Source organism: Pleurodeles waltl, chromosome 9, assembly GCF_031143425.1.
Source record: "Pleurodeles waltl isolate 20211129_DDA chromosome 9, aPleWal1.hap1.20221129, whole genome shotgun sequence".
Lineage (NCBI taxonomy): Eukaryota > Metazoa > Chordata > Amphibia > Caudata > Salamandridae > Pleurodeles > Pleurodeles waltl.
This window is the reverse complement of record NC_090448.1, coordinates 785,558,123-785,570,942: the sequence shown is the minus strand read 5'-3', so window position 1 is coordinate 785,570,942 and position 12,820 is coordinate 785,558,123. Positions and strand designations below refer to the sequence as shown.

General features: G+C 44.5%; 1 protein-coding gene across 11 annotated transcripts in view; it reads left to right on the top strand.

Moving 5' to 3' along the window:
• Positions 1 to 12,820, top strand: part of NRXN2 (neurexin 2) — a 1,698,261-nt gene that overhangs the window by 300,532 nt on the left and 1,384,909 nt on the right. For 6 of the 11 annotated variants that reach the window (XM_069207988.1, XM_069207998.1, XM_069207990.1 and 3 more), the window contains exon 3: positions 4,738 to 6,015. In XM_069207988.1, the coding sequence (XP_069064089.1) occupies positions 5,304 to 6,015 (712 nt within the window). In that variant the 5' untranslated portion in view covers positions 4,738 to 5,303. Of the gene's footprint in view, positions 1 to 4,737; positions 6,037 to 12,820 lie in introns of all 11 variants that reach the window. The other 5 variants (XM_069207993.1, XM_069207992.1, XM_069207989.1 and 2 more) reach the window with 1 other exon arrangement.

Below are 12,820 nucleotides of genomic sequence, written 5' to 3'. Positions count from 1 at the left end.
TGAGAGATCACAATAACCTAATGAAATAATATGGGTGTAACCACCATGTTAGTGGATGCAAATGAGATTGTTACTGTCCTTATGTAGGCATCGACAAGTCCCAGTGACTGTCAATAGTATGCGTTGAGACTAGGGTTAATCATGCAGTACTACTGACTAGGTTTTCTCATGAACCAGCCACTTTCTTTCCATGTTTGCTTCCCTAATCTGCTTCCTCCCACAGGATAGGTTGTAAATGCACTGAATGCCAAGGTAAATGTGAGGGTTCTCCATTTTGTAGGTTAAACTCTTCAAGCACACAATATGGATGTCCTTTAGGGGTTGCAGCTGCGACCCCTAACTTGCCCCTTGCAACCCCTGACACTTTCTTTGCGTCCCCTGGCCTAAAAGGTGTCAATGTCAGTGCCACGAACAAATAGGCAGCTTCTCCTTATGGGCAGAGGACGGGGCTTCACTTTCCTTGTTTTCTGTCATTGTGCATTATACTAATAGTGAATTATGCTGCATTTTTCTTTCTTATTGTAACAAGGAAAGGAGTATAATTAGTTAGAATTTGACAGTTCCTGGGAACTTAGTTAAACCGCGTTTAAATGTATTTTGGGCAGGGGTGGCTCCTCCGCTAGGGGGGAGGAATGTCGCACCCACGCCAGCAGCAGCTGCAAAACTTTTAGAAGAAACAATAATAAACTATGTTTATTATTGTTTTCTTTAAAAGGGGCTGGGCCATGGCAGATGCCAGGGACTGAGGGGGAGTGCAGGGCACTCCCCCCCTCAGTGCACACGTATGTTTGGCCCACCGTTTCGGGCCTGCCAAACACACATGTGAGAGACAGCAGGCAGAGACTGCCACTCTGCCTCAGAGCCCCCTGGCTGGGTGCTCCGTCCAATCCTAACACTGCTTTTATGCTGCCAGCAGAATAAAAGCAGCGTTAGGATTTGATGCAGGGCAGGCTGAGAGCCTGTGCCTGCAGTGGAGGAGAGGAGTGGATCAGAGCAGCGCGAAAGGAAAGTTAAAAAAAAAATAATTATATATATTTTTTTGTTGTCGCCACGTCACGCGCCGCACGCCACGCCCCGCCCTGCTCTTTTTCCCTCCTGCAAGCTGCTACTGATGGTGGGTGCATGCTTGTGGGTGAGAGTGTGCTTATGTGAGAGAGTGTACGTATGTGTGGGTACATAAATGCATGTCTGTGGGAGTGTAAGTAAAGGTCAAATGGCATGTGATGGCACTTCCCCTTCCCCTTGCATTTAGGTGTATTGATGTTCATGGCAAACGAAGCTAAGTCTTCATGTCTATAGTTCTGCAACTGGGGACATTCATCGACAAAGGGTATCAGCAGATGGATACCAATATGCATGGAATTTGGCAACTGCTTTTAAGCACTTTCTAAAGCTTCTTCAACAAAGGGGAGTACTGCCATCATAGAGCCCCAGACAAGTTTAACAACAATCAGGTTTTGGGGCCACTGGTTTAAACCTTGAGTGGCAGTAATATAAATAACTTGGGCTAAAAGACCCCAGAAACCCTTGCATGGGGTAAAACAGGTAGAAGTCCCACTTTGAGCGTTTGACAGTACCCATTAAGCATTTGAATTCACTTTCTCTTAAATTAATCTTTTTCATTTAACGAGTTTGTTTACCTTTTTTGTGACATCCAGTCTACTCTTTAAAATGTTTTGTTTGGTTTGCATTAATACGGTTTATAAGGTTATTTATCGACCAGTTAAATGTGGTCCATTAAATATCATTGTTTTTTTTTTTTAATCACTCTTGATTAAAAATGTGCTTGCATTTTACTATCATAAGTTAATTGCCCCCCCCCCACTTGTGGATTCGATGTGCATGTGCAAGTGTAATTTATGATTTTCTAATGAACTGATAAAATTGGATTTTTGTGTACATAATTTTTTGGATTTAAAGTATAAAATTATATTCCCCCTTTCCATGAGTTATGTATGTTGAATCCAACACACCTACATCTCCTTATTGTTCCAGTTATAATCTTTTTTTCACAGTATGATAAAAGGATTAACAGACATAGGGGCATATTTGATAAAAGTGGCACTGACCACAGTGCAGCACCACTTTTCTTGCACCCCTTTGTGCCGCCCTACCACCACTACGCGTGTGCCGTATGTAAAATATGACGCTCCATGAGGCAGGGGAGGGAGGGGAAAATAGCCTTAACATTGTTGATGCTATTGAAGTACTGTTCAGGGTTAGCGCCAACATTTTAGCGCTTACCCTGAACAGTACATAGGGGCCCATTATAAATAATGGTGTGCCCCCTTTTAACGCCTGGTGTGAGCAGGATTCAAAAATGGCATACAAAATGGCACAAAGGAAATCTAGATTTATTTGCGCCATTTTTTCAGGCTCCCTAACGGGAGAACGCCATAATTGCATACATTATGTCTGACAAAGGCATAATGTGGCGCAAGGGGTTACAAAGTGACCCAATGCATGCATTGCGCTACTTTGTAAATCTGGCATGTCGATTTTGGCCTCGTTGGGCCACATTAGCTTAAAAAAATTACGCTAATGTGGCGCAAGAAGGCGCTAGGCCCTCTTAAATCTGGGACATAGTGTAAAATTCTCATTAGGCATTGAGCGAAACTTCCACACAAATACCAGAAAAAACGTACCAGTATTGCAAACCGTTGATACAAATATATAACCTTTTCACATGTTGTTCTTTTTCATACCTTGCTAAGCATGCACCGGGGGACAGTAGCTTATGAAGTTAATTGGTTTTCTCCAGTGTGGTCTTTGCACCTTACAGTCCGTGCACTTCTAGTTGAGGCTAGCAGTATGGGACTCTAACAGATATTGTGAGCCTCACCTTCGAACCTTGTGGTGGAGTCAGTAGAATGCATGTGAAAAATCGTTAAATTGGTACACATGGTGTAAAATAAAATTAAATCTCCCCGCGTGTACTTGCGGATCTCGTGCATGAAACTTCAACACTAAGCATACTTGGGGGGTTATTCCAACTTTGGAGGAGGTGGTAATCCGTCCCAAATGTGACGGATTTACCACCAGCCGTATTACGAGTTCCATAGGATATAATGGACTCGTAATACGGCTGGTGGTATATCCGTCACTTTACCGTCACTTTTGGGACGGATTACCACTTCCTCCAAAGTTGGAATAACCCCCTTGGTGTTCAAAGTCACACAACATACCAGCAGGAGACTGGTTAGAGATAGCAATGTCTTCTGTGAGACATTTTCTTTGTGAATCGGAGTCCCACTCGCAAAATTGTGATGATATTTTATAAATTATGAATTTCACAAATTTTGTGGATGTAGGAAAAGTCGTGGAATAGAGAGGGATGAGCACCTTTGGGGTTCTCCGGTACTACTCCTGTATCTTGATCCATGGCCTGTATTTGGCCAGGGGTGGCTCCTCTGCTATGGCGGAGGAGCGTCGCCACCCCGCCAGCAGCAGCCACTGCAAACCTTTTACAACAAAAGAGTAGTAAACTATCTTTATTAACCTTTTGTTGTGAAAGGGTCGGGCCATGGGGGATGACGGAGATGAGGGGAGTGCAATGTGCACTCCCCACAGTGCGCATGTGTGTTTGGCTGGCTGACTCGGGCAGCCAAACATAGATGTGCACTATGCTCTCTCCAGCCCGGCACTTTGCTGCCAGGCTGTAGAGAGCAGGCACAGGCTCCCAGTCTGCCTGTGAGCACCTTAGGTGGGCGCTCCCAGCCAATCCTAACGCTGCTCTTAGTAGCATCAGGATTGGCCGCAGGGCAGGCTGGGAGCCTGTGCCTGGAGCAACGAGGGAAAGAGGAGCGGCACAACGGCGATGGAGCAGGTAAGTTTTTTTTTTTTTTTTTTTAATTAAATGTTATTCCCATTTCCCCCCACCCCCTCCATGTGCCGCACCCACTCTGCCCCTTCAGGGCACAGCGAGCCGCGACTGTATAAGAAACTCCTGAGCGTTCTCCAGTAACATCAATGAATCTTACAATACACACAGAGGGGCAAAGCCTTGCATGAAAAGATTGCATTTTATGACTATCTATATTCACCGGGTAGTAGGTATTAAAGCGATGTGGCTGACAGAGTAGCTATCAACTGGGAATGCAACGCTCTAAAAAATGTACCTTTTTGTTGCAGTAAAACCACAAAGATGCATGACTTTACCAATAAAAAAATTCTTACTGTCAATTAATTTTTTGCCGTGGTAAAAACATTGGTGTTGCTGGTACCAAAAATTGTTTTGTATCATGCACTGAACACGTTTGAGTTTTACGTCTTGAATGCCATTTATGCATGGCTTCTGTCTATCGTCTATGTTTAGTACCTGTAGTGTCACCTTGGTGTTTGGGGCAGATGTTGGGACAGATGTGAATAAATGAAAATGGCGACGATAAATATATCTTGTTTTTCTTCTGAAGCGCCAAAGGGAAACAATTTACTGTGTCTAGCTGAATCAGTCTGACTCTTTAAATAGAGCCCTTTGTTATGACTAAAACCTCATGTGAACTTATGATTGTTCAAGAAAAAAATATGCATTTCATTCTAAAAGGACCAGCTAAGAATTTCGATTTTACAAGCTGTTCATGTTAAGAGTATAATTAGCGTATTCTATAAGAAGGCCTATGTAGGACAGCCATAGCGTTTTCTTAGTGAGGACAGTAGTGTGTGTGTACTTCAAATGGCAAAGGTTAATTTAGAGTTCTGAGCTCTAATTATAGTGTTCTTTTCTGTCTGTTTTTCCAGGTCTAAGCAAGTGAACCTACCATCTTGAGGTCCTACCAGCCTTTGAAGGTCAAGGATAGGAGGAACACCATACAGCAACAAATGCCAAGGCAACTTGGAAAAATATAGAACACGATGCTGGGCCTTCAGCTTATCCATCTACTGCTGCAGTAACTTGGCAGGGGACTGCAGTTGCCATATTGAAGGACAACGTCCACCAACTCTACCTCTCTTCTCTGTTCAAAACAGTTGGTGTCTGGTCATTCGCTGCCAGTTTTGTGACACTGTCACTGGTTGCACTCTGGCTTGTTGGGGTTGTGTAAGACTCCTGAAGATACCTGGCCAGGAAAGCCAACAGTTTTTGCACAACTCATCCATGGGGTTAGACTGAGGCAGTCAGTTGATCCCACTCGCTCTCTGGTTGAATGTTTATTCTTCTCCCTGAAGACACTGCTGCGGCAGGACATTCTTTAAGGCACCAGAGCCTTCTTTGTCGTGAAAAGCATAAATGGTGACATCCAAGAACATCTGAGAGGGGAGGCCATTTGCAAAGTTGCTCATTCCTGTTGTGGTTGCTGGTCAAAATAATGGCTGTTTCCAACAAGATTCAGTTGGCCGTGCTAACTGTTCTAATTTTGGTGGGCTTGTTAGGGCCAGGGACTGCCCTAGAATTTAGTGGAGGAACAGGGCAGTGGGCTCGCTATGCCCGGTGGGAGGCAGGCTCTATTGGGGAGCTGAGCTTCAGCATCAGAACGAATGTCTCCCGGGCCCTAGTTCTTTATTTGGATGATGGAGGCAACTGTGACTTCCTGGAGCTACAGATTGTTGATGGTCGTTTGCGCCTGCGTTTCACTATCTCCTGTGCGGAGCCAGCCACCATCTACCTGGACTCGCCAATAAATGATGACCGCTGGCACATGGCCCTCCTGACCCGCAAATTCCGTGAGACCACACTTAAGGTGGATGGCGAGACTCGCTCGGCTGAAGTGAAGTCCAAGCGACGGGACATGTCGGTGGTCAGTGATCTATTTGTGGGTGGTATCCCAGCTGATGTGCGACTCTCAGCCCTGACATTGAGCACTGTGAAGTATGAGCTGCCATTCCAGGGGCTGCTGGCCAATCTGAAGGTGGGCAACATGCCCCCCACAATGCTGGGCAGCCAGGGCATCCGCAATGACATGGAATACCTCTGCTCCAAGCAAAACCCCTGCCAAAACGGAGGGGTTTGCTCTGTACTCAACAGCGAGATCCAGTGTGATTGCAGCCTGACCGGCTTCCAGGGCAAGTTCTGCAGTGAAGGTAAGCATGACTTGATCTTATGTGCATTCCTGTTTGTCTTTCTATACAAGGGCAGTGAGGTGGAAGGGGAGAAGGTAGCTACTGATTCCGTGGTTTGAGCCAATCAAGGCTTGAATTACGGCACAGCCCGCAGGTGCATAGGTATGTTGATATGGATGACAGTCAAAGACCATTGTGCACACCCAGTCTGACATTTTCCTGTCTGCAATAGGCAGTAGACTGCACTTAGTTTTAGCACTGTCTTTATTATTTGTTGAATTCTTTATAGAGCACAGACCATGCCAAACGGGCAGCAAAACCCCTTACTTAGAAGAGGATGGAGGAATTCTGAATGATGAGAGTTGATGTCATAACGTTGTCTGTACCTCTGATTTCATTGTGTTAAGTTTCGTTTACTGCTGCCCATAGGGCAAATCAAATTTTAAACAGCTCTTTAATGTAAAACAATTCGCTATTTTTTATTGCTCTCTTATGCCATCCTGAACAAAAAGCCACACATACTAACCCCACTTTCTGTTCTGGAATGATTATTTCTTTATGCTTTTAGGTTCCGCCACTATGTCAGTAGTATCATCACATCCCATGATTCAGAGTGGCTGCGGAAAGGAAGAGTCATGCTCTTACATCTGTGAAATAGTTTGTCAGTAAGGCACATCAAGCAAAATTTGATGCCAGTGACCACCAATTGCACGTTTTTAAAAATAAAATACCATCTGTATTAAAAATTCAGGGCTGTGTCGTGCAATAAACTGCTTTAGAACTTTCACAATCAGCCTGCTTGTAAAGTTAAGAAGAGCTAAGGGGTCATTTCTACAAGGTCAGTAGTTAGACTTCGTAAAAGCACAAAAGTTGCAAAACTTTCCCAGTGGTGGCAAGTGGAAACACGGGGTTAGCAAATACTACCACTGCCATTACTGAGTGACACATTACATTTAACTACCAACCTCAAGCCAGTGATTAATTTATAAATGATAGAGTGCCAGTGCCCAAGCTCTGCTCGGAAACATACAGTCGGTGAAATTAAATGGGCATGCACAAAATACCACCTTACCCCTCTTAAATCCACTGCCAGACACTGCTGCCCCTTCTGCTCAATCTTGCAGGTTGTTGATTTCTTCCTATGATGTGGAGTTCCCATCTTTCCCGTTCATGTGTTTTTCACCCTCTTACTCTCATATATATTTCTATTGCAGAAAAATAGGTGCAGGCCCTCAAAAATAAGTGCTGTGCTCCTCACCGGCAACCACAGGCTCAAATTAAGCACTGCCTCAAACACATAAAGGTGGTGGAAGGAATGCTTACACATAGTCTAAACGAGTGGTTATTAATCTTTTGACTTCTGGGAGACACCACTGAACCATTACCGGAATTCAGGGATCCCCCACGGAGTCGCTGAAGTCTAGGGACCACGCTGCCTAAGAAATTTCCATGATTTGAACTTCTAAACAATCCACAAAAATTCAAAAATAAGTATGCTTAAATATTTACATATTTTGTTTGATTCACAATCAAATATAGAAAAAAAAAATCATTTTAAATTTTGCTTTTTTATTTGTATATACTTTATTAAATTTAATGTATTAAATTTAATAATATTTAATTTGTTAATACAGTAGTGGATCCCCCCAGTAGGGCTTATGGGGCGTGGGGACTGCACAAGACATCTCATCAGCATTGTGTTTCTGAATATGTCTTTTCATCTGATATTGCTGCAGTGTTTATTTGAATTGTTGATTTTGTTGTACAAATGCTAATAAAAACAAGTTACAAAAAATTAGGCCTCAGAGACCTCTGGGGTCCTCGGACCACAGGCTAAGAACCACCGGCAATCACTCTGGGAAGCATTATTTTTCCCCTCACTCTGCCACTCTGGACTGAGGCCTGACACAGGTAAATCAGTACTAACATTGCTCCTCATGGGAACAGGGATCCCAAACTGCCTGGTAAGCCATCATCCAGAAGCAAGCTGAAGAAATGGGAACACAAGCAATCCAGAGCGTTTCAGCGTTGTTAGACCAGTCAGTGAGGTACAAGGCATGACACAGGCACACAGAAAGTAACTATTGTGCATTTACCCTTTGTTACAAGGCAGCAGGGCAGGCTGAGTTTTGTCTGATGGCAGTTCTGCCTTGCCATAAAGTAGCCCAGAGAGTTATTGTGGTTGCCGCAAAGAAAACATCTGTTTTTTTATGTGGATAGCTGAGTGGATTAATAAAGCTAGCTTTTACCAGTGCTTTAAAACAAATGACATGTATTTGAGAGATGGTCTATGGAGAGAAGAGGGGTACTTTTGGTGAGTGGTAGTGAGGGAATCTGAGGAGGAAGTCATAAGGGGGGGAGGGGGCACCGAAAAAAGATTGTCGCACCGGGTGCCACAAGCGCTAGAGCTGTACTTGCAAGGCAGACATAATGCCCACCAGGAGCAAGGGAGCTTCTGGGCTGGGCCTTCATCTCTGGCAAACTCCCAGGTGCACAGTGACAAACAGATACAAACCACCTCCAGCCCTTATGGGAGTGGCCGAACAACATTTGTATGGTCAAGCAGGTTCCCCTTCCAACTCGTTTTGTCTCTCATTCTTCTCTGGTTTGTCTATTCTCTGTGGTGTCCTACTCAGAAGCCTAGCTATCGTAAGTGCAGTGGCACCTGGGTTCAGAGGGGACCAGTGAATGGCCTCTACTACTCAGTTGTGGTTTACGCGAACATATTCCTTTCTTGCATCAGGGCCCATGGCCACTGCTTCTATCCTCGTCTCCTGTCCTTCTCAGAATCTTTTACCGAACCTTATACTCAACCCCATTGCTCCCCGTGTTTGCTTCCCACATTGACTCCGTCTTAATATATTTGCCAGATCACCCCTAGCAGTGTGAGATGTGTGTCACATACATAGCAGTGGTGACATTCAGCAGCAGTGGTCATGCCACGTGAGCGCTGCGGGGCCCTTTGCATGTCACCAGAAAGGCTCCAGCCCTCGTGACTCTGCACAGGGGCCAAAGGGCAGGGATGTGTACCCTTTGGTTGTAGGAAGAGCCCCGGGCCTTGCTGCGTCACTGTGCGTTTAAAAGAGCGGCGGTGACAGATCCACCGGCAGCAGGACTACAACATGTGCCAAGGGTGTTCTGGCATGAGACTGGGAATGAAGAGGCTGTGGCCCCCGGGGGACAGGCGAGTGGGTGACAAGAAGAAAGAGGCAGACTAGGGACAGGTTAATGAGGTGTGGAGGAAGGAGGGATGCACGTATGGAACCGAGAGGCAAGCAGAGAGCAGACAAGGTGAACAAACCAGAAAGGAGAGGGGCGCAGAATAGAGTGTATTCACACAATACCACTGATCCGGTATTTGCCTGCATGCACCTTGGTGGTGATCATACACGACATGTAAACACTTCCCACACAGGATCAAAATAAAAGACAAAACAACCTATTCCAACCACACACCCTACACGGGGTAGCTTGCTACCCATGTAGGCAACTGCTTCAGCGCCCAACACAGTGGTGAGTAGTAAGCGCTATATAGATGCTGTAATACAATAAATTGCAATGTAACATTTCAGCGATTGCATTTTTCTGTACAGCGCTCTGACTCCTTCAACGCCTGGTCCTCTCCAGACAAGGAATAACCAGAGCCTGAAATCCATTGTTTATTCTTTTTGAGGGCTGACATCTAATGCAGTCAGTGATGGGATATCCTGATGGGTGCATAGACTCTGATGGGTGAGACAGTTCAGTTGTGATGATCAGAAGGCTCACATCTCAATATCACATACATAATCATGGTCCAGCCCTCAATAGCACCTCCACACACTTTATCTGATTTCATATACTATGCAGGGCAACATGACAGACCGTCACTCAGTCGAAGAGTTACTTTGTAGAAGATCGCATCCAGAAATAGGGTGTAAATATGTTTTGTGGAGGATTTTTTCAGCTTTGATGCACTAGCATTGCTCTCTTGAGGTTTCTTCAAGCACAGCTGAGGCACAGACTCTTGCTATAAGCTTAATCTTGTAATAGGTCACAAGCAATCCTCTGTCAGCATCCTCTGTCTTTCATCTTGGGGCTGCAACAACAGTTGAGACTTCTCGTGCTTCGATCCAGCCAAAATCTTGTGTTGTGAGACAGTGCTTACTTAGTGCACGTGGGTGGCACTGGCACACATACAGGGAGTGCAGAATTATTAGGCAAGTTGTATTTTTGAGGATTAATTTTATTATTGAACAACAACCATGTTCTCAATGAACCCAAAAAACTCATTAATATCAAAGCTGAATATTTTTGGAAGTAGTTTTTAGTTTGTTTTTAGTTTTAGCTATGTTAGGGGGATATCTGTGTGTGCAGGTGACTATTACTGTGCATAATTATTAGGCAACTTAACAAAAAAAAATATATACCCATTTCAATTATTTATTATCACCAGTGAAACCAATATAACATCTCAACATTCACAAATATACATTTCTGACATTCAAAAACAAAACAAAAACAAATCAGTGACCAATATAGCCACCTTTCTTTGCAAGGACACTCAAAAGCCTGCCATCCATGGATTCTGTCAGTGTTTTGATCTGTTCACCATCAACATTGCGTGCAGCAGCAACCACAGCCTCCCAGACACTGTTCAGAGAGGTGTACTGTTTTCCCTCCTTGTAAATCTCACATTTGATGATGGACCACAGGTTCTCAATGGGGTTCAGATCAGGTGAACAAGGAGGCCATGTCATTAGATTTCCTTCTTTTATACCCTTTCTTGCCAGCCACGCTGTGGAGTACTTGGACGCGTGTGATGGAGCATTGTCCTGCATGAGAATCATGTTTTTCTTGAAGGATGCAGACTTCTTCCTGTACCACTGCTTGAAGAAGGTGTCTTCCAGGAACTGGCAGTAGGACTGGGAGTTGAGCTTGACTCCATCCTCAACCCGAAAAGGCCCCACAAGCTCATCTTTGATGATACCAGCCCAAACCAGTACTCCACCTCCACCTTGCTGGCGTCTGAGTCGGACTGGAGCTCTCTGCCCTTTACCAATCCAGCCACGGGCCCATCCATCTGGCCCATCAAGACTCACTCTCATTTCATCAGTCCATAAAACCTTAGAAAAATCAGTCTTGAGATATTTCTTGGCACAGTCTTGACGTTTCAGCTTGTGTGTCTTGTTCAGTGGTGGTCGTCTTTCAGCCTTTCTTACCTTGGCCATGTCTCTGAGTATTGCACACCTTGTGCTTTTGGGCACTCCAGTGATGTTGCAGCTCTGAAATATGGCCAAACTGGTGGCAAGTGGCATCGTGGCAGCTGCACGCTTGACTTTTCTCAGTTCATGGGCAGTTATTTTGCGCCTTGGTTTTTCCACACGCTTCTTGCGACCCTGTTGACTATTTTGAATGAAACGCTTGATTGTTCGATGATCACGCTTCAGAAGCTTTGCAATTTTAAGAGTGCTGCATCCCTCTGCAAGATATCTCACTATTTTTGACTTTTCTGAGCCTGTCAAGTCCTTCTTTTGACCCATTTTGCCAAAGGAAAGGAAGTTGCCTAATAATTATGCACACCTGATTTAGGGTGTTGATGTCATTAGACCACACCCCTTCTCATTACAGAGATGCACATCACCTAATATGCTTAATTGGTAGTAGGCTTTCGAGCCTATACAGCTTGGAGTAAGACAACATGCATAAAGAGGATGATGTGGTCAAAATACTCATTTGCCTAATAATTCTGCACTCCCTGTACAAGAGCAAGAGAGAGAAAGGCAGAAAAAGGTACAAGAGAAAGATAGGGAAACGGGGAGAAAGCAGCAATGGAAAAAATTGCAAAACAGATAGAGAAAGAAACAGTCAGTACAGAGTGGTGAAAGAACTAGGTGCGAGGTGACATCAAGACTAGAAAGCCTTGGTATTCAGCAACCCGGGCATTCGGCAGCACTGGTGTGGGCCCATAAGAAAATCTTTGGGACACTCCACTTTTTTAATAACTTAAGTACTGCTTTTAGCTACCAACAGTGCTTTAAATGGGCAGGTACTATCCGGTACAGAGTACCTTCGCTTCTTTAATTTGAAAGGAGTGCCTGCACTTCTCTGCACTGCTCCAATACATTTAATGGGAGAGTACCAGCACTTCACTAGAGCAATATTCAGTTTTGAACCTAGTGAATACCAATTACACAATGTTATGGGTTGACTGCACTAAAATGCCAGTATGGAATCTGCTCCTCTCAGTCATGGGGTGCGCCAATGAACCACTATACAGATTTACTTGGTATTAGAGCGAGGGACCTCATTTTAGCAGATGGTTTATCTGACTAGTAAAAGTATATTAAAAAACTGCTGCATTGCTGCCCGGCCTGTTTGATGGTCCCCGCCCAACCCACAGACAAACCACAGATGGAGCATGTAATCTTTCTCTCCTGCTAGCCAACATTCTCCACTTCCCTCTAACACCCTATCCTCTATTCACCCTCTGCCTTAGACCACCCCCTACGCAACCTCCCCACATCAGAGCTGGTAGTAAATGTGTCAAAATCCCCTTGTAAATACGGCGCAGTGCACAGCGCCACCAGCGCCTCACAAAAAGTGACGCTTCAGTGGCACTAGGGGCTTGTAAATATGCCCCTTAGTTCTTTTAAATATACATATATCCTGTTATGCACCAGCTTTCAAGCCCAGAGTGATCTATCTGCAGCATTAAAACATGTTAGCTAATTCTCGAGTTTAACATAAAGGAGCTAGTGCTAGTTTGTGAAAATGCTATTTTGTGTTTATTGGCTTTGCAATTTGTGTATGATGCGCTGGGAAATAAAGCCCATAATCTAGTGTG